Raw genomic sequence first — 20944 nt, forward strand, 5'->3', positions numbered from 1 at the left:
GGGGGGGGGGGGGGGGGGGGGGGGGGGGGGGGATGGAGAGGTGGAGGTGTCAGATTGTTTACCGTGCAAGATGGGTATCTCATGAGAGAGGGATCCAAATAACCCACACTCATCAATGGAAGCCTTGTCAAATCATAATCTCTGACTAAACACCAGCACTAAGTGCACAGACCAAGCCAACCTCCTAGCTCCTCCTAGAAACAATCCCTCTCCCGATACCTGGAGGGACTATAATCACATTTATGGAATAGAATGAATAAATTCTAGGATCCATGAACTAATCCCAGGCTAGGAAGGTTGTGAGTCCATACAACCAAGATGCCTCCAGAAGACCTTATAGGATCAAGGGATTCACTCAAAAAAACTGATCTCTCTAAATAATATGAATTGGATTCCCATGAACCCTAGAACACTTTGTCTCTTGAAGGATAAACAAGTCATGCTTTGCTTGAGACAATTTCCCTAAAAAGTTTCCACTTAACTTTCACTTCAAACATGAATTTGAAGAGATATTTGAAAGACAAAATATTGGATGACTCGAGAAAAAAAATGCCTATCCTGAAATACTAAGTCAAGGGATCACCATGTATGAGGGAAAGTATGTCAAACAGGATTTTGCAGTTTGTTTCATTTAATTTCATCTCAAGAGTCACGATAATCTTTTGCGAGAAGGCATCAAGCTTGAAGGAAGAATGTCAAAACCAATTAGCAAAGAGAGCAAAGTTCTTCATCTCTAAATTCCCAACCCCTCTACACCACCCCCTGGCCCCTCCAACAAAGTGGGCCATAATTTCTCTAACTTGGAATATGGTTGAAGAAGGACAAGAAAGAAAGTGAGAGCTAAATTATCTGATTGGTTTTGTCAGTTACGTATGCTTCCCCCTAGAACATTACACTTTCCTCCAAGAAGTCCTACACTTTTGCGGTTCTTGATGATCCTTTTTTTTCTTTTTTTTCAAGAAATATACATAACAGTACACGAGGAAGTTCCTAAAAACAAATCAAAGTCAATACTATTCAATAGGAAATAACTTGTACTCACCATCCTCTTGGAATGTGCAAGCTTTGGATAGCCTTGAATAATTTATTTTAAAAAAAATTGAAAAATGCAATCTGAATTGGTGGGAGGTTCAAAAATACAAAATTATAGCTGGGAAAAAAAAAAAAAGAAACACGTACCTGCTCCTCTTTCAATAACCGAAGTTGGTTTTACTGGTAGTGGAGTTGCATTCTCTGTTGAGGGCAAAGAATCAGCGACCTTGCTTGCTTCCTGGTCAACCACGGATTTAGACGTTTCAGTTTTTGCAGGTTCATTCCCATTGTGAGAATCAGGTATAATAGCTACATCTTTTGAGGCTTCTTTCACTGAATTAGCAGAAATTGTTGGTTGAGGCTCGTTTGCAGAGGGTAAATGATTTGGCTCGTCATCTAATTCTTTTTTAGTTTTGGCAGAATGAGATGGAACTTGCTTCTGAATCTCAGTTTTTTCAGCATGTTGCAAATCTGACATATGAACATCCTTGGGTGACAACTTAGGTTGTGATGGTTTTTCAGCAGAAGTTCCTTCTCCCAATTTTTCAACTGGATTTGATGTCGATTTTGATTCTACATTTTCAGATTCCTTCACAATGCCTGTTCTTTCAACCTCAGGTATTTCTGGTTCTCTCAATTCTTTCAAATTACTTGTTCTATCTGAATCATGATTAGTAATTGGATTGTGTTCTATAATAGCATCTGAAGAATTTTCATTATCTATAGTTTCCTTTGTCACCGATTCTCCATTTTTGTTATTACCGTCATTAGCTGATAGGGCTCCGTCATCTAAGACCGAAGTAGAATTGTCTGGTCTCTGTTTCGCACACTGTTCCTTGTCATTTTTCTGAGCTTCCACATTGACAATACTGCAAAAGTATCACTGTGATCAAAGAATAGAACAAAACTGAAACAAGCATGTCAAGTCTCAACGTCAAGTACCTCTCTGAATTAGCTTTGGCCTTCTGATCATCTGGTGGATCTTCTAAAATAAAGCAGTGCCTTGTAGCCAGTTCTAAACTGGGAGATTTCTGAGATACGCTTTTCAAAGAAAAACGGGCTGATGCACTGGCAACATCTGATCCAACTAAGCGTGCAAGGAATGCAGCCTGAAAAGCAGATATTTAAATAGTTGAGCAATCAGGAATGAAATTTATGATTATAAGGAGTGCTAATGAAGGGCAAAGAGTACACACTTCACTATTTCTGCTCCACCAATAAATATAATAAGCATGACAATTACTAACTGAAGGTCATCCTGAGCACGGACAGAAGCTAATGAACGAATTGTAACGATAGCTGCCAAAACTTGGTTCATGTACAGATACGGATGACAAAACGAAATCCTAGAATGCTAAGGCAGGTTCAAGGTAAACCTTCATTTTCTAGTGGAGAGAATTATTTGAATTGAACATATAAAGAATAAAAGGGAAAAAGATAGCAAGAATCTAGAATCAACGAAGTTAACATACACCTTCAAGCAAAGTAGTAAAGTTCATACAAAGTGAACGTCAAACTGCTCCTTTGCAGCGCAGACCTGGTGCATCTTATAGGCTAACAAGAAATAAGATGCCTGCCATGACATCCAAAAAATCCATCACGGAAGAAATCATCTTCCATCTATGAGACTTAAGAAAATTCCAGAAACCAAGTTCAATATACAAGGAACCAGCTTAAGTGATGACTCTTAAGTTTTTGTTTGCTGCGCAAATCTAAATAGTGGTTTTACTTTTAGATTTTTATTTTATGGAAAGCGAGGAACTTCAAAACCATGCGACTAATCCTAGCGTGATTCAGAACAATGAAATAACCATAAATTTGAGGCATACCAATGAATAAAAACTATTCAAGATCGATTAAAGAAAATTAGGACTACCAATTTCATTAGTCCTTACGTTCTAAATTCCACTTACCAATGCCATGACAGGGTTCCCTACATCAGCAAATGATAGTGGGTGCTCAGGTGTTAGTACATAACCAATGGCTTCAAATGCCTCCCTCAAAGCATTCAAGGCAATGTCTTCAGAAACCTTCTGATCACCATCTTCTAATTTGGAGTTATCTAAAGCAGCTTTTCCTTCAACATCCTCTGATTTTGAATTATCCAGCCCAACTTTTACCTCACCTGTATCTTCCTTGGTTGCAGTTTCTGTATTCGAAGCCTCTTTTTCAGTAGCCTTATTATCCATTGATTCAGTGATATCAGTAGGGACTGATGAATCATTTTCAGTTAAAGGTGGAACAGTTTCTTTTGCACCGTCTTCAACATTATCCTCAGATTCAAGAAAGGTATCCTCAATTGGCATTTGAATGAAGTGCAATATACATTGGGCTTTTGTTTTGGTGGCCACATGTTCAGCAATCTCATTCCAGTTTTCCTTATAAAGCTCTAAAGCCTCAAGGAGGAGGAGAGTTTCCTGATCTGTCCACTTACCTCCACTAGCACCAGGAACCCCAACGGACTCCATGAGAATAAAATCTGATGAAGACATATCGGAATCAAATTTCCCATTGTTAAAGCACTCCGAACATAAATCAAAATCTGCCTGTCAAAGATGAATATTATTAGTTGATATGTCAATGAATACACATAACTGTTGACTTATGAGACTACTCATGAAATTTAATGTCATGATTTTGCATCCATGAGATTCTAAAATACAAGTTTGATATTCCAACAATGAACTGCTTAAAGAAGGAATTTTGAATTGACAACCCACCTGCTCCTGGGTTCTGTCTGGTATATGACACTTTTTTTCTTTTTTTTTTTTGGTAATTATAGGCTAGTCCTAATTCCTAAGATTGGAATCATTAGTTTTTGTTGGGAGGGGGCCCTCTCATCTCCTTGCCCTTAGGCTGCTCCTTGCTTGTTAATAAAATTCCTTTGTTCCTAATTAAAAAAACAAACAAACAAAAGAAGAAAAAAGAAACCAACCTGCTTCTGGCAGTGGTAACGTTTCCGAGAGCAATCAGCAGAGCATGAGTTACAGTGGTACTCAACAGATGGACCCTCAGGCCTCGTCATCTCTTCAGAAATTGCAGATTCTCTAAGCAATCTAGGTGGAGCTGCAGTGGTAACATTGATCTTCGGAACAATAGATGGGCAGGATTCTAATGTTTCAAAGTGAAACAACTTCTCAACCAAAGAGTCCTTTTGACTTTCATCGTCAAGATCACTTGTTGAAATTGATTCTGCAGATAGGAAAGGGTGAAAATTAATCAAACCCCAATGGTCAAGAAACTCCATCACCTCCTTTCTAGCATCTTGTTCTCCAACTTCCATCTCTGATAGATCTTTTGCTTCAAGCTGCGTACTGGGATTTGCATGGAATTTTTTCATAATCCAATTACGTATCTTGATATATATATCAGGACTTCGAGTGCCATCCTTTCCACTGAAAAAAGAAGGCATCGAACGTTCCTCAATTGGATGGACTTCTGTCCACGAAAACCAACCTGAAAAAAAAGACCAAACGACAATCAATAAACTTGTGGATCTCTCATTCTCTCTTCACTAATGAAGAAAGAAAGCCTAAGATTAAGCTTGTTCCTGGAACCAGAAAGGAAGAAATGAAAATTCTGTAAAGCATGGAAGAATTAAACTTATGGCTGGGTTATTAATGTAGCACTTTGTAATTTCGCCCACTACATACTCTAGAGAATTAAGAAGCTGTAAGAGACAAACCAGGCACATGAAATAGAAGGCCAAAAGAAAGGGAAACAGAAAATATTGGTTGAGACTTCGTCTTGAAGAAGATCTATGTACTTTTCCAATCCAAGACAGCAGAGATCTTTCAAATAATTTCACATATCAGAAGACTTTAAATTTCAGAAAAATCTTTCAAATAAAATCTATGATCTTTCAAATAATTTCACATATGTACTTGTCTATGTACTTGTCCAATCCAAGCTGTAAGAGACAAACCATGCACATTTTCTTGCATCCTCACATAGTCTCAGAAAAGCAAAAGAAGCTCAACATGTAACTATAATTCATTCCAGCAGTTCTTTGGAAATTTTTGCATCCCTCAATTTGCTAAGAAATTTTTGACAAAATAAAAAGATGCACTGAACTTCCAATGAAACAGATACCCGAAGCCTAATGTACATTTAGATATGCACCACTGAGGTACTGAATTCTTAATCACAACAAAGAAAATTGGGAAGCTTTTCTTCACGGTACAAAAATACCAAGCCCTTAGTTCAAAATTTCCCTTCTCTCAACATGGAGGTCATTTCGACAAACCCCTACAACACTTGGGACAAATCAGGATCTCGAAAAAGAGTAAACCAAACTCACCGCAATGATTCGGAACGACATGAGAATTCGCACTCCGAGATTTAATGGCTTCGAAATCAGCTTCGAAAGACGCCTCCAAATTCGCCAATCTAGTCGCCTTGTTCAATTCCTCCGCCGCAGCGACCAACGCGTCTCCACGCTGAACTTCAGAATGAAGTAAAGAGCCTTCCGTCTTAACTGATCCGGCGGCGGAGGCAAGACCTCCATTAGCCGATGCTGCTCCAGCAACATTGTTAGGGCCAAATCGAGCTCTGGTGAAAGGGCCGTTATGATTTGGAGGATGTGAAAGCGCAGATTTTTCGCGAGTAACGCGTTTCGAGGGCGCGGATGAGGAGATAGAGCCACCGAGAGTACTTGCCTTTCGCTTCTGAGCTCCAGCTCGACGACGAGAAGAAGGCGGCTCCGATGACGGAGAATCGGTGCTGTTTGCCGGTAAATTTCCGGCGTCGCGGCGCTTGTCCTCCATGTGAGGATTTTGCTGGAAATGGAATCAGTTGTAGATGATGATAGTGTCTACTTTTGAGAACTCCATTGTTGCTGATTATATTGCTATTGGCATACCCAACCTTGTTTCTTCCATGATGCATTGAACTTAGAATTCCAGTTCTTACCAAAAAAAAAATAATAATAAAATAAAATAAAATCCAATTTTTACAAAGGTTAAATAGTAGGCTAGATTTTTATTTTATTTTATTTTATTTTTATTTTGAAATTATTTTGAAAATTTAAATTTCTAATTTTTTTTTAATTAAATATATTGATTGAACTAGACTCGGCCGATAGTCATTATCAGACTAGACTTTCGAGGTTTCGAATCTCAAATCATGATTTAAAAGACAGGCTAAAAACAAATAAAATAACAGATAAAAATGTTGTGAAATTTAAATTTAAATCTAAATAAATAAATAAAGACCACGATTAAATACGAAGTTGTTGTGTAAATTTATTATAAAAGAGAAAATGAGTTTAGGATTCAATTGCAAAACGAAATACAAAGACGAATTGATGCTCTAGAACGACCCCCTTTATGACCGTACAGCTTTCGAATGCTCCTCTATCTTGATTGGTCGACTACGAGCACCTGGAAAAATAAAGTGAGTATAGAAATGCTCACTAACCAACCTATTTGTATGCTCGCATCGTATTCTTGACATAGTAGGTATTCACTTGGGTTTACTCAGGCTTTAGGAAGTTCAAGCCTAATCTCTACTGATATCTGAGCATCTAGGGTGCATTGAAGTTTCGAACGGTACCTTAAGTGCTCAAGGACCCACTTTGCGTTCGGAGAAGTGGTTCACCCTTTTCTGTTGTTGTAGATCTACGAAGCGACAAGTCCCATCTTTGAGGTGAATTGCTCTTCTGTTCTTTAACTTAGGGTAGCTTACTTTGTCTATGCGGTGTGAAACTGATGTCTCAAGTTAAGGCACTACTCGTAGAACCGATGTCCATTGAGGCACTATTCGTAGAACTCTCTCGGTGAGACGGGATGGTGGTGTGCTAGTCTACTCATCATCCATGGGAGTGACTGGATGTACTTGCCAACTAATATAATTACCTACGTGATCTCAAGCCCTCTCTTAAGACGGATCCGTACTTGACAACAACATCAAATACATAAAAATAAATAAATAAATAAATAAAAATAAAAATTAATAATTTAAAATATAATTTATTGAATAATTTGGATGATTATAAGTTTTTAAATATTAATAATTATTTTAGCTAATTGATTTTATAAATTTCTTCCCCAAAAGAAGATGGTTGATTCATGCAACGCTCGAGTAAAAAATGACTACATAAACGAACTGAGACCACATTCGAACGAAACTGATCTTCAAGGTATGATGGTTAAAAAATACTTGAAAAATTGATAGTCACTGCTTATTTTAGGGACGTGCACCTTCATTTTCAATGACACAATTTTAAGAACTTTAAGGTCGAGCGTTTTTAGTATTTGAGTAAGAACAAAATATTTTGAAAGGATCTGTGTTGGTGCGTGGGGAATAATTTTCATTCTTAAAAACACTTCAAGACAAGTAGGTAGCGTGAGCATATTGCGGGGATACAGGAGAATCTCGAGCCATCAAGTGTCAAATTCGATTCCAATGTTTAATTCCTTGAGGAGTTTCCCACGGTTGATTTTTGGATAGGAAAGATTTCCAATTTTATTGAACAGAAAAGTAAATTACACAAACGGTAAACACGTTAGATCATAGCTTAAGGGATTCGTAGATCCCTTAAGAGATCAATTATTCTCGTATATTTCTATGGCATATTTTGACATAACATTAAGCATGTGCGACCTGTATGTCAGCTTTGTCATGGTGAGCATCAACCCAGGAATCTTTAGCTTTGAGGTTGTCGTGATCGCGATCTTTGACAGAAGGATTTGTTTTGTTATCATCGGGATAAAATGAGGCACTTGGTCGTGATTGTATGTCTTTGGAAAGAAGTTCGACTTCAACAACATTTGGATAAAATGAGAGATTCGGCCGTGGTTCTATATCTTCAGCAATAAACTTTTTTGTGGTGTCGTCGGGATAAAATGATGCACTTGGTCGGGGTTCTATGTCTTTAGAAAAAAGTTTAGTTTTGACAACATCCGGATAAAATGAGAGGTTTGGTCGTGGCTCTATTTCTTCAGCAATAAACTCTTTTTTGGTGTCGTCGGGATTAAAATGAGAGGTTTGGTCGTGGCTCTATTTCTTCAGCAATAAACTCTTTTTTGGTGTCGTCGGGATAAAATGATGCGCTTGGTCGGGGTTCTATGTCCATAGAAAAAAGTTTAGTTTTGACAACATCCGGGATAAAATGATGCGCTTGGTCGGGGTTCTATGTCCATAGAAAAAAGTTTAGTTTTGACAACATCGGGATAAAATGAGAGGTTTGGTCGTGGTTCTATATCTTCAGCGACAAACTTTTTCTTGGTATCGTCGGGATAAAACGATGCACTTGGTCGGGGTTCTATGTCTTTAGAAAAAAGTTTAGTTTTGACAACATCCGGATAAAATGAGAGGTTTGGTCGTGGCTCTATTTCTTCAGCAATAAACTCTTTTTTGGTGTCGTCGGGATAAAATGATGCGCTTGGTCGGGGTTCTATGTCCATAGAAAAAAGTTTAGTTTTGACAACATCCGGATAAAATGATGCACTTGGTCGGGGTTCTATGTCTTTAGAAAAAAGTTTAGTTTTGACGACATCCGAGTCAAATGTGGCTTGTGGTCGAGGCTCGAGATTTTTGACGAAAAGCTTTCCATCTTCAATCTTCAAAGTTTCAGTACAATCTTCTGTTTCTTTTTCAGAAAGAAGTGAGTTTGGATCAGAATGGATAAATTCTTCAATGTCTTCATGCAACAACTTGTTGTCGATGAAATTTCTCCAGTGATGATCTCCTGGCTCGTGCCTCGATTCTATAGTGTTTGCAAGCTAAATTCACCACAAAAAAACCGAAATCAAAACATATTTGAGTATACGAAAATAACTTAAATTCAATACGAAATGGGGTTAGAGTGGGGGAAGACGAATGGAATTGGTAATTAATTACCAAAATAAGTAAGAAGAAATTGATGAACACGAGTCCCTTCATGTTTTGATATCACTTCGTTCCTCCTTTGTTGAGTTCCCTTAAAAAAAATCACAAACGCTTCTTCTATATATACCTTTAATATGTTCCTTCATGCTTACGACTCAGATAAATTTTATATTTGGCTAAGTTAATAAAAATATCTCTAAACTTTACACCGTCTCAATTATGTTTCAATAATAACTTTAAATTTAAAAAAAAAAATCCTCATAAATGTTTCAAATATTTTGTATTTTAAAAAAATTTAGAAGTACCAAAAGTTCAAAAATATTATTATCATTAAAATATTTCAAAAAATACTCATAAATTGAACATTAATATCTTAAACTTTTAGAAAAAAGTTTTATTTTTTTATATTGTTGATGTGTTCAAATTGAAGAAGGAAATAATCTATGAGATGCAAATAGACGACTCATGTTTCTATAAAAATCAAGGATGTTAACAATATTTTTAAAAGTTCTCGTTATTTAAAAAACTCAATAACTCAAAAAATTCAATTGACATAACTCAACCGATACCGTTATTTAGGTTGAATTGAATTCAAATAAATGAAAATTTTATGATCACATAAGTTTCAAAAAATTAAATAGAACCAACGGGTTAATTTTAATTTTCTTTTTAGGATACAGTTATATACATATATTTATTTAATTTTATTATTATTATTTCTTCAATAATTCTATAAAATAATTTTTAATTATTTAAGAGGTAATTTTTTAAATATATATTGAAATAGAGTTGCAAATATAAATAAAATACTTAAAAATAAATAAATAAATATTTTATGAACTAACATTTTATTTTTATTAAAAATAAAAATTTAAATAAATGATCGAAAATCTATCCCATCTAAAAATTTTGTATTTAAATTAATTTTGGATGAGATCATTAATTAATAAAATTTATTATTATTTGCATTATTGTCATTTATGGTTGATTATTGCATCATTGTCATTTATGGTTGATAATGCAAATTAATGGATACTTATAACAAGAAAAAGGAGGCTATATAGATGGAATTTATGAATGACTAATTATGGAAAGTTTTACAAACCTTACTTGAGGTTAAATAAAATTTAAATTTTTAATTTTTTTTAATTAAATATAGAATATGATTGAGCTATACTCTGTTGATAGTCATTATCACGACTCAATTTTCGAGGTTTCAAATCTCAAATCATGATTTAAAAGACAAACTACAAACAAATAAAATAATGTGGTGAAATTTAAATCGAAATAAAAACAAAAAATTTCTTGATTAAATATGAAATAAAATTCAATTATAGGAGGTTGTTGCGTAAATTTATTATAAACGAGAAAATGAGTTTAGGATACAATTAGAAAATGAAATACAAAGATGAATTGACGTTCCATAACGTCCCCCTTTATGACCGTATAGCTTTCGAACACTCCTCCGTCTTGACCGGCAGCCTGTGAGCACTGGACAAAAAAGAAGGGTAAAAGGGTGACTATAAAAATAATCAGTAAGCAACCTATTTGTATGCTCTTATCACATCCTTAACATAGTAGGTATCTATGTACTTTACTTTGGGATTAAGGAAGTTCGAGCCTAGTCTCTACTGCCACTTGAGCATCTATGGTGCCTCAAAGTCTTGAACGGTACCTTAACTGCTAAAGGACCCACTTTAGGTTTAGAGGAGGTGGTTCACCCTTTTCTGACATTGCAGGTCCGTGGAACGACGAGTCCCATCTTTGGGTGAATTACTCTCTGTTGTTTAACTTAAGGTAGCTTACTTTTTAGGCACTATCTCGTACAACTCTCTCTTTGGTGGGGATATGATGTGTGTGCTAGTCTAATCATCATCCATGTAAAGTTAGTTGGCAAATGTTGAACACAACTCTCTGTGGGAAACACTCACACACTTATTAAGAACCAGAGATTTACAAAAGACTATTCCTTTGTATTGTTTTGGATTTACTGGTAGGATGGAGGGTATTTATACCGTCAATCTATTCCTAAAATTTGTTAAGGTTTTTTCTAAAATACCTAAATCATTCTCTTAATTTTATTCTAAAATTCCTAAATCATTTTCCTAAATTTATTCCTAACATTCTAAATCATAAATATAATTACTGAGCTTAACCCTATTGGGCTAGTGATGATATTTTAACGGCTAACCCTTCCCATGAGATTATATAGTCACCCAAGGTTGGCGAAGTGACTCCATGCTCCATCTACTTACCAGCTACTAAGACTACCTACGTGATTTCACGCCCTCTCTTGGGATGGATCTGTACTACTTATACTTAAAGAATTGATGGTTAAGAAAAACTCGAAGAATTGATAGTCACTACTTATACTAAGAACGTGCACCTTCATTTTTTATGACTAAATCTTAAGAACTTTAAAGTTACGCGTTCTCAGTTTGAAGTAACCACGTTAGGTGATCTAGTATTTGAGCATGAACAAAATATCTTGAAAAGGATTTATATGAATACATGGGAAATAGTTTTCATTCTTAGAAATACTTCAAAACGAATAGGTAGCGTGATCATGTTGCAAGGATACATGAGAATCTCGAGCCATCAAATGCTAAATTCGATTCCAAACTTGGTTCAACGGTGTTATAATTTTGAAAATTTATTACTAAAACAGATCGTTAAAGTAGATCATATATTTATTCCATTCGGTATCGATCACTATTACATGAAATGGAAATCTAAATAGAAACCATCCCAGTATATAGCTTCCTCGTAATATTATTCATGACCACAACTTATTTTTTCCACATTCAAACAGAAAAGTAAATTACACAAACCATAAACACGTTGGATCATAGCTTAAGGGATTTTTAATAGATATTTTTCTTCCTTTCTCTTTGGACATAGCATCAAGCTTGTGCCACTTGTACGTCAGCTTCATCACGGAGAGCATCGATCGAGAACTCTTTGGCTTTGAGATTGTCTCGATGAAATGTGGTACTTGATCGTGGCTCTATAGGTTTGATAACAAGATTTGTTTTGATATCATCGGGATAAAATGTGACACTTGTGCGCGGTTCTATATCTTTGACAATCTTTGTTTTGATATCATTGGGATAAAACGTGACACTTGGTCGCGGTTCTATATCTTTGCCAACTTTTAAATTGATGTCATCCGGATAAAATGTGACACTTTGTCGTGGTTCTATATCTTTGGCAATCTTTGTTTTGATATCATCGGGATAGAATGTAATACTTGGTTGTGGTTCTATATCTTTGGCAATCTTTGTTTTGATATCATCTGGATAAAACGTGACACTTGGTCGCGGTTTTATATCTTTGACAACCTTTAATCTGATATCATCCGGATAAAATGAAGCACTTGGTCGGGGTTTTATGTTTTCAGAAAAAAGTTTAGTTTTGACAACATCCAGATAAAATGAGAGGTTTGGTCGTGGTTCTATATCTTCAGCGATAAACTTTTTCTTGGTATCATCGGGATAAAACGATGCACTTGGTCGGGGTTCTATGTCTTTAGAAAAAAGTTTAGTTTTGACAACATCCGGATAAAATGAGAGGTTTGGTCGTGGTTCTATATCTTCAGCGATAAACTTTTTCTTGGTATCATCGGGATAAAACGATGCACTTGGTCGGGGTTCTATGTCTTTAGAAAAAAGTTTAGTTTTGACAACATCCGGATAAAATGAGAGGTTTGGTCGTGGTTCTATATCTTCAGCGATAAACTTTTTCTTGGTATCATCGGGATAAAACGATGCACTTGGTCGGGGTTCTATGTCTTTAGAAAAAAGTTTAGTTTTGACAACATCGGGATAAAATGAGAGGTTTGGTCGTGGTTCTATATCTTCAGCGATAAACTTTTTCTTGGTATCATCGGGATAAAACGATGCACTTGGTCGGGGTTCTATGTCTTTAGAAAAAAGTTTAGTTTTGACAACATCGGGATAAAATGAGAGGTTTGGTCGTGGTTCTATATCTTCAGCGATAAACTTTTTCTTGGTATCATCGGGATAAAACGATGCACTTGGTCGGGGTTTTATGTCTATAGAAAAAAGTTTAGTTTTGACTACATCCGAGTCAAATGTGGCTTGTGGTCGAGGCTCGAGATTTTTGACGAATAGCTTTCCATCTTCAAGCTTCAAAGTTCCGGTGCAATCTTCCATTTCCTTCTCAGAAAGAAGTGAGTTTGGATAAGATTGGATAAATTCTCCAATTTTTTCACGCAATGACTTGTCGTCAATGAAATTTCTCCAGTGATGATCTCCTGGCTCGTACCTTGATTCTATAGTGTTTGCAAGCTAAATTCACCACAAAAAAGCCGAAATCAAAACATGTTCGAGTATACGAAAATAACTTAAATTCAATACGAAAAGGGGTTAGAGTAGGGAAAGATGAATGGAATTGGTAATTAATTACCAAAATAAGTAGGAAGAAATTGATGAACACAAGCCCCTTCATGTTTTGATATCACTTCGTTCCTCCTTTGTTGAGTTCCCTACAAAAGAAAACCACAAACTCTTCCTCTATATACCTTTTATCTTCCATTCAGATAAATTTTATATTTGGCTAAATTAATAAAAATATTCATAAATTTTACGCAATGTTTCAATAATAACTTTAAACTTAAAAAAAATTGAAAACAGTTAAATTAAACACGTTAGAAAGTATCAATAAACTTTCAAAAATTAATATCCTAAAACTTTTAGAAAACAATTAATTTTTTTTACTGAGGGAAATAATAGATGTAAATAATTATAATAATTTTTTAACAAATTTTCTATAAAAATTAAGGGCGTTAATGATACTTTTAAAAAATTCATACTTATTTAAAACCTCAATAACTCAAAAAATTCAATTGACATAATTGACATAACTCAACTAGTCCAGTTGAGTTATGAATTTATTTAGGTTCTATTGAATTTAAATAAATGAAAATTTTATGAATCACGTAGTTTAAAAAAAAACTAAATCAGGTTGAACTGAACCCATTCTTGTTAATTTTAAATACATATTTTTGCTTCCGATACCATTATATATACATATATTTATTTAATTTCATTATTATTATTATTATTTATTATTTATTTTCTAATCACTCTATAAAATAATTTTCGAAATATATATTAAAATAGTAGGCAAATCTTAATTAAATACTTAAAAATAAATAAATAGTTTATTTTTATTAAAAATAAATATGGTATTTAAATTAACTTGGGATGAAATCATTAATTAATAAAAATTATTGGAGTTGATTATTGCATTATTGTCATTTATGGTTGATAATGCAAATTAATGGATACTAATTACAATAAAAAGGACTGATTATACAAAGTGTTTGTGATTTTAGGTTATTTCTCAAAACTTATCTTAATTATGTCACGTGCTCTAATTTCATCTTTAAGTTTATCTCGATCATTGATGTCATATAACTCAACTCAAGGATCGGTATCATATAGCCTAGCCCATATGCGAAATTTCTCTCGATTTTTTAATGAGAAGTTACTTCAACATCGCTTGATCCACCCTCTAATTCATGAATAACAACAAGTTCGATCTTGATCGTTTATGCAACAGTCCAAGCCTATCACTAGCAGATATTGTTCGTTTTTGGTTCATTACATATCATCGTCAGCCTTACGATTTTGAAACGTGTATGTTAGGGAGAGATTTTCACACCCTTATAAAGAATGTTTCGTTCCCCTCTCTAATCGATGTGGGATCTTACCGTTTAGGTAGATTAAGACGTATGTCTAATTCACAAAATCATTTGATTCTTAAGCAATTATCTCCCTAAAAAAAACAACAAACACGTAAATTTACATGAAAAATTCTTGATGTGAAAACTACTCTCGAAACAATATTATTAAAATATTAAAATTAATGAAAGTTATTAATATTTTTTAACATAATTAAAATTTATGAATTAAATTTGTAATTTAATGAAAATTAAAAATGTCACATTAATAATTTTTGTAATAATGCAATCAAGATTGAGATGAATTAAACCAACGGAAATGAAGATTATATTTTCAATTCTCGCCCCACCCTAACCATTTATTTACTTATCTATTTATTATTTGAACATATCACTATTTTTATTAGAATATTTTATAAAACTTTTAAAAATAGTTATCGTAAAATCGAAGTCTCACCGCTAGCAGATATTGTCTGCTTTGACCCGTTATATATCATTGTCAACTTCACGATTTTAAAATGCATCTACTATGAAAAGGGTGTAGCTCTATTCTGACTAATGTCTCGCATCGTTCGTTAACTATTTCTGATACCATTTGTACCGTCAAAACCCACCACTAGTAATATTATTCTTTTTGAGCTTTTCCTTTCGAACTTCCCCTCACGATTCTAAAACGAAAAAAAATCTCCGTCACTCCAATTTCCTAAAAAATAAATAAATTTTTTTATAAAAATGAAGATTGAAATAGGTAATAAGAACGGGGCAAAAAGTATCTCTAGATATCAGTGAATCGTTCCCATAAATAGGCATATTGAGCTCCTTAGGAAGCTTATACAACCCAAACCCAACAAAACATGGAGGAAACTAAAAGGATGGGTAGCACCAGACTGGCTTCTTGCTTCATCTTCCTACTTCTTCTCTTCCTAATTCTTAAGGTAAAGTTTGAGCTTTTTTACTTCAAATTTTGAGTGTTCTAAATATTGTAGAGCTCTCGAACAAATTATAGTAAAAGCCTCTTTGGAAGCTTGTGGAGCTCTCGAACAGCCTCCCGTTAATCGAGGCTTGACTCCTTTATCTGGAGCCCTCGAATAAAGTACACCCTTCGTTCTCCACTTGAGGATTCTATTGACATGGCTAAGTTAAGGGCATGACTCTGATACTAGGTTAGAAATCATGCATCTCCACAATGGTATGATATTGTCAACTTCGAGCATAAGCTCTCATGGCTTTGCTTTGGGCTTTCCCACAAAACCTCGTACTAATGGAGATGTATTCTTTTACTTATATACTCATGATCATTCTCTAAATTAGTCAAGGTGAGACTCACTCCCAACAATCCTTCCCACGAACAAAGTACACTATAAGCCTCCCCTGAGACTTATGGAGCTCTCGAGCAAAAGCCGCTTGAGGATCTATTAACATGGCTAAGTTAAGGGTATGACTCTGATACCATGTTAGAAATCATGAATCCCTACATTAGTCAAGGTGGGACTCACTCCCAACAATCCTCTCCTCGAACAAAGTACATTATAAGCCTCTCTTGGAGCTTATAGAGCTCTCAAACAGACTCCCCTTAATCGAGGCTTGACTCCTTTCTCTGGAGCCCTCAAACAAACTACACTATTTGTTCGCCATTTGAGAATTCTATTGGCATGCCTAAGTTAAGGGCACGACTATTCCTTTCTCTAGAGCCCTCAAACAAAATACACCATTTGTTTACCATCTGAGGATTCTATTAACATGGCTAAGTTAAGGGTATGACTCTGATACCATGTTAGAAACCACGAATCTTCACAATGGTATGATATTGTCCACTTTGAACATAAGCTCTCATAGCTTTACTTTGGACTTTCCCAAAAGACCTCGTACTAATGAAGATGCATTCGTTTACTTATAAACCCACGATCATTCCCTAAATTAGCCAACGTAGGACTCATTCCCAACAATCCTCAACAAATATCACCTCACAATGCTCATATTTTGCAGTTTGCCGAAGGAAATACAAAAGCCTTCGATGAAAGCGATGAGAAGAAGGATCCCATGCTCATACAAATGGTGACCAAAATAGACCCAAAACTCATAGTTTTCTTCACCATAAATGACCTAAAACAAGGCAAAAAACTCCCAATTTACTTCCCCAAAAGAGACCCATCAAAATCCCCTCCATTATTCCCCAAACAAACCCCTAATTCAATCCCTTTCTCCCTCAAAAACCTCCCTCAAATCCTCTCCTCCTTCTCCTTCCCCCACGCCTCCCCTCAAGCCCAAGCCATCCAACAAACCCTCCACCAATGCGAGCTCAAACCCATCAAAGGCGAGACCAAGTTCTGCGCCACTTCCATGGAATCAATGCTAGCCTTCGTAACCACTGCCTTGGCCACAAAACCCCCTTTCAAGCTTCTCAAAACGTCCCATCTCACAAACTCCAACGTCCATCTCCAAAACTACACGTTCCTCGAACCCCCTAAGCAAATTGCAGCCCCGAGGCTCGTGGCATGTCACACCATGCCATATCCATACGCTGTGTATTACTGCCATTACCAAGAAGGTGACAATAGTGTCCTGAAAATTGCTTTGGAAGGTGATAATGGAGACTTGGTTGAGGCTTTGGCGATCTGTCATATGGATACCTCCCAGTGGAGCCCTAGTCATCCGTCGTTTCGTGTCCTTAATATCCAACCTGGGTCCGTCCCCGTTTGCCATTTCTTCCCTTCTGATGATCTTGTATGGATTCCTCAAGATTAGGTCAAAGGTTCGAATACTCCTACTCCTGTTTGTCAAACTCAATAAATAAGAAATAAGAGTACGGTCGTACAATCAAACGTGCTTTCAAGTGGTAGTATGTCGTTGGTCGAACATGTACATAGGTCTAAGTTTGATTTCCGTCTTTTAAATTATGTAATGCATAAAAATAAAATAAATTGAAATATCCTCAACTTTATTTAATCAATATTAGTTTAGAAAAAAAAAAAATAGAAAATTTAATAAATTTCTAAATTATATCCATAGATTCTGATTTGGCAATGCTACGTCAGCAATTTATCCAACGGTCATTAAAAACTAGATAGACTTGGAGCATCCAATCCAACGGTTGATAGAAAACCACGTCATAACTAGAAATGATCATCTCTACCAAAAAAATGGCTACTAACAACCATAACGATGACCTTCAACTCTCTCTCGCCCTCTCGACGGCCGCCGCCGCCACGGTCGATGCAGCCTCTGAGCGACACTTAATAATCTTAATGAGAACCGCCGACAATTTAGAATTTCACCGAAGATCTCTCCATCATATGAAATCTCAAATACCGAGAGAGACGGGGCCGATCGAGCCACCATATCCATGGTTGACGAACCAAAGAGCGGTGGTTCATACACTAAACTATATGACATCGAACCAAATCCTAACGATCACTGGGGATGTCAAGTGCCACCATTGTCAAAGAATTTACGAGATCGAATACGACATTGTTTTGAAGTTCAACGAGATCGGGAGCTTCGTAGAGAACAACATGGAGTCGCTCCAGGACCGGACGCCGAGGTCGTGGATATGGCCGAATTATTCGACGTGTCGGTTTTGCGGGACGGAAAAAGGAGTGAGGCCGGTGATTCCAAAGGAATGTGAGAAGATCAATTGGGTGTTCTTGCTTTTGGGAGAAATGGTGTTGTAACATGTTTTCATAACTGTTAAATGGATTAAGCTTTTATAAACAAAGAATACTTCTCCAATATGAGACTTTTTGGAAAGGAGGGTCAAAGTGGACAATATCAAACCATTGTGGAGAGTCGTGTTCGTCTAATATGATATTAGAGTCATGCCGTAAACTTAGTCGTGCCAATAAATTGGTAAATCCTCGAACGTCGAACAAAGAACTCCAAAAGAAAAAAGGAGTCAAGCCTCCTCGAAGGCACGAAAGCAGTCACAAAATGACCAAGACTCCAAAGGAGTCGAGCCTCAATTAAGGGGAGGCGTGCTTTGTTCGAGGGGAGGTGTTGGATGATGAAAGTCCCACACCAGCTAATTTAGGGAATCATCATGTTTTTATAAACAAAGAATACTCTTTCCTCTCTCCATTGGTATGACGCCTTTTGGGAAGCCTAAAGCAAAGCCATGAGAGTTAAAGTGGACAATATCATACCATTGTGAAGAGTCGTGTTCGTCTAACAATAACAACTTAAATAAGCTATAACTTCATAATCTATTATAGCATCCATATACGTCTAACAAAACGCTATAAAAAGTATACATAGGACGGAGTGGAGAGAAAGGTTGTACTAACATGATACACAAGAGTAGCAAGACTAACAAACGGGCTGTTATCAGCTGCCACCGTCGCCGTCGTCGCCGCCTACTACGAGGAAACCAAATCATAACCATTTGAAACATGAACAGCTCCAATACCTCTCTACCCATACTAAGAATCAAAACTATATTTTTTACTATTGTAATTTAAATTTTAAAATAAAAATAAAAGTAAAGGTTATAAATATAATTTAAATTAAAGATACATTTTTTATATTTATCTCAAAAAAAAAAAAAGAGATAAATAAATTTTTCCTCACTAGTCAAAACCCTAATCCAAAATTCCACTCAATTCAGTAATAGAAGTGTCTATTGTAGGGTTGAAGTTGCTTACACAAAGTAAGGTACGTGAGAAAAACGAGGCGATCCTTAGCCCCGGTTTGATGAATTTTAGTATGGGTGCAGAAATATTTGAGATGTTTAAGTTTCAAAAGTCCAATTAATCGTCCCAGGAGTAAAAACAACCAATTTATTCGTTCGTTATCATCCTCGATTATCACGGGCTCTACGCACTTTGCATGCAAGCACAACATGCAATTCGCTAATGTAGGTTTCGTCCATGATTGGGGAGCTCTACTATGTAGAATATCTCGATTTCGCTCAATAAAACTCGCTATTTCGTTGAACTTCTCTACCAAATCATACCCCATGTTGTAACTTTCCTTGCATTGGTTGCATTTGACGTCGCCCGTGATTGTGAGGATGCGGTTCGTTCGAAGGTAGGCGAGTTCGTGGACTACGGCTCGACGGGTTGTGGACCATGGATACGGTGGTTCGATTGGCGTGTTGTTTGGTCTACTTCTTTGTCGTCTTTGATTGGATTGTGGAGCTTGAGGGGAGTGATGTGGGATTACGACATGGTGGGGTGATGTCGATGGTGTTGGGTCGATACTTGATTGTTGTAGTGAGAGTGTTGATGGTGTCATTATAAATTGGAACGGTGGCGATGGCGACAGTGGACATAACTGGGGCGGTGGCGACGGTGGATGGAGAGAGGGCGGTGATGACGGTGGATGGAGAGAGGGCGGTGGTGACGGTGGATAGAGAGAGGGCGATGGTGACAGTGGACGGAGAGTGGGCAGTGGTGACGGGGGACGGAGAGAGAGTCTAAGTTCGAGATCGATTGGAGTGTTATTTTCTAGATTTGTCATCGAAAATTATTGGAGAATGTTGTTACTGATACGAGTAACTAAGTTCAGGTTGAAATTTGCTATGAGAGAGTAAGGTATTATGTAAAATTTAAAATCTGTCCCCATACCCTTAAAAACAAAATATTAGAGATAATTTAGCAAAATCTTCTATCATATTCAAACACTAAAATTTTAACCAAGAATCTATAAAATAATTATATCTCGTTTCAAAAATAAACAAATGTATCAAATTATTTTTAATTAATTAATTAGAAATTAATCAAGAGAGAGTATTAATAAAAAAATATTAGATAAAATGAATTATAATTAAATTAATTTTCATTAATTTTTCGATCACTATTATAATTAATTAAAATTTCTCGCATCAAATTATTTTTAATTAATTAATTAAAAATTAATCCAGAGTATTAATAAAAGTTAAGGGCAAAAGGGTAAAATATTGAAATATAAGAAATATATAAAAACTACTTTTAAAATTTAAGGAAAAAAATATAATATTTTAAAATTTAAATACAAACAAAAAAAATTAAAATGTAATTTTTTGAAATTTAACACAAAAAAAAAAACTTAAAATTTAAAATTAAGAAACATAATATTTTGATAAGAAAAAAAAAAGAATTAAATTTCAAAGTAAAATATAAATTTCTGAATATTTGAATATTTTATTTTCGTCCCACTCTTAAAAAGATTTAAACAATCTTTTATTTATTTATTTGAGTATTTATGTCACTCCAAATTATTTTGATTATTGTACTAAAATAAATATAAATAAATAAATTGCAACGACCCAAAATTTTCTACTTAATTTAAGGTCGTTGTATACGTACCATAAATATTGAATACGAAAAATTTCATTTAAATTCCATAAAACATAACCTTTAACTTAAAATATAGCCATAGACTTACGTGTTTTGAAGACGT

At 35.4% G+C, this 20944-nt stretch overlaps 3 protein-coding genes across 7 annotated transcripts in view; 1 reads left to right on the forward strand and 2 right to left on the reverse strand.

The window, feature by feature from the left end:
• Positions 1 to 5904, reverse strand: part of LOC111455037 (SWI/SNF complex subunit SWI3D-like) — a 9272-nt gene extending 3368 nt beyond the window's left edge. The window contains exons 1-5 of one of the 2 annotated variants that reach the window (XM_023096558.1): positions 5333 to 5904; positions 3968 to 4488; positions 2946 to 3578; positions 1975 to 2141; positions 1180 to 1901 (exon numbers count right to left, since the gene is read on the reverse strand). In XM_023096558.1, coding sequence (XP_022952326.1) covers positions 1180 to 1901; positions 1975 to 2141; positions 2946 to 3578; positions 3968 to 4488; positions 5333 to 5798 — 2509 coding nt within the window. In that variant the 5' untranslated portion in view covers positions 5799 to 5904. The remainder of the gene's footprint in view (positions 1 to 1179; positions 1902 to 1974; positions 2142 to 2945; positions 3579 to 3967; positions 4489 to 5332) is intronic. The other variant, XM_023096559.1, reaches the window with a different exon arrangement.
• Positions 5905 to 7494: 1590 nt separating this feature from the next.
• Positions 7495 to 13383, reverse strand: LOC111454914 (organ-specific protein S2-like). 3 transcript variants are annotated; one of them, XM_023096385.1, is made up of 4 exons: positions 8875 to 8947; positions 8483 to 8756; positions 8201 to 8350; positions 7495 to 7802 (listed from the first exon to the last, which is right to left on the reverse strand). In XM_023096385.1, the coding sequence occupies exons 1-4, from the start codon at positions 8914 to 8916 to the stop codon at positions 7621 to 7623; spliced, it is 648 nt and encodes a 215-aa protein (XP_022952153.1). In that variant the 5' UTR covers positions 8917 to 8947; the 3' UTR covers positions 7495 to 7620. The 3 variants fall into 3 exon arrangements, with proteins under 3 accessions (XP_022952153.1, XP_022952152.1, XP_022952150.1); XM_023096384.1 differs by having other exon boundaries at positions 8201 to 8756; XM_023096382.1 differs by lacking the exons at positions 7495 to 7802; positions 8201 to 8350; positions 8483 to 8756; positions 8875 to 8947 and adding exons at positions 11560 to 13172; positions 13291 to 13383.
• A 1984-nt stretch (positions 13384 to 15367) lies between these two features.
• On the forward strand, positions 15368 to 20301 carry LOC111455347 (BURP domain-containing protein BNM2A-like). 2 transcript variants are annotated; one of them, XR_002712574.1, is made up of 3 exons: positions 15368 to 15504; positions 16556 to 17408; positions 20290 to 20301. XR_002712574.1 is itself a non-coding variant. In XM_023096974.1 (2 exons), exons 1-2 carry the CDS (start codon positions 15424 to 15426, stop codon positions 17312 to 17314), a joined length of 840 nt encoding a protein of 279 aa, XP_022952742.1. In that variant the 5' UTR covers positions 15368 to 15423; the 3' UTR covers positions 17315 to 17495. The 2 variants fall into 2 exon arrangements, 1 of the variants encoding a protein (XP_022952742.1); XM_023096974.1 differs by lacking the exon at positions 20290 to 20301 and having other exon boundaries at positions 16556 to 17495.
• The last annotated feature ends 643 nt before the right edge of the window (positions 20302 to 20944 follow it).

Source organism: Cucurbita moschata, unplaced genomic scaffold, assembly GCF_002738365.1.
Source record: "Cucurbita moschata cultivar Rifu unplaced genomic scaffold, Cmos_1.0 Cmo_Scf00017, whole genome shotgun sequence".
NCBI classification, from domain to species: domain Eukaryota; kingdom Viridiplantae; phylum Streptophyta; class Magnoliopsida; order Cucurbitales; family Cucurbitaceae; genus Cucurbita; species Cucurbita moschata.

Coding starts and splice junctions, on each gene's coding strand:
- LOC111455347 (XM_023096974.1), top strand. CDS start 15,424: ATGGAGGAAACTAAAAGGATGGGTAGCACCAGACTGGCTTCTTGCTTC. Junction 15,505..16,555: donor TTCTCTTCCTAATTCTTAAG/GTAAAGTTTGAG, acceptor CATATTTTGCAG/TTTGCCGAAGGAAATACAAA.
- LOC111454914 (XM_023096382.1), bottom strand. CDS start 13,332: ATGAAGGGGCTTGTGTTCATCAATTTCTTCCTACTTATTTTG. Junction 13,173..13,290: donor ATTTCTTCCTACTTATTTTG/GTAATTAATTAC, acceptor TGGTGAATTTAG/CTTGCAAACACTATAGAATC.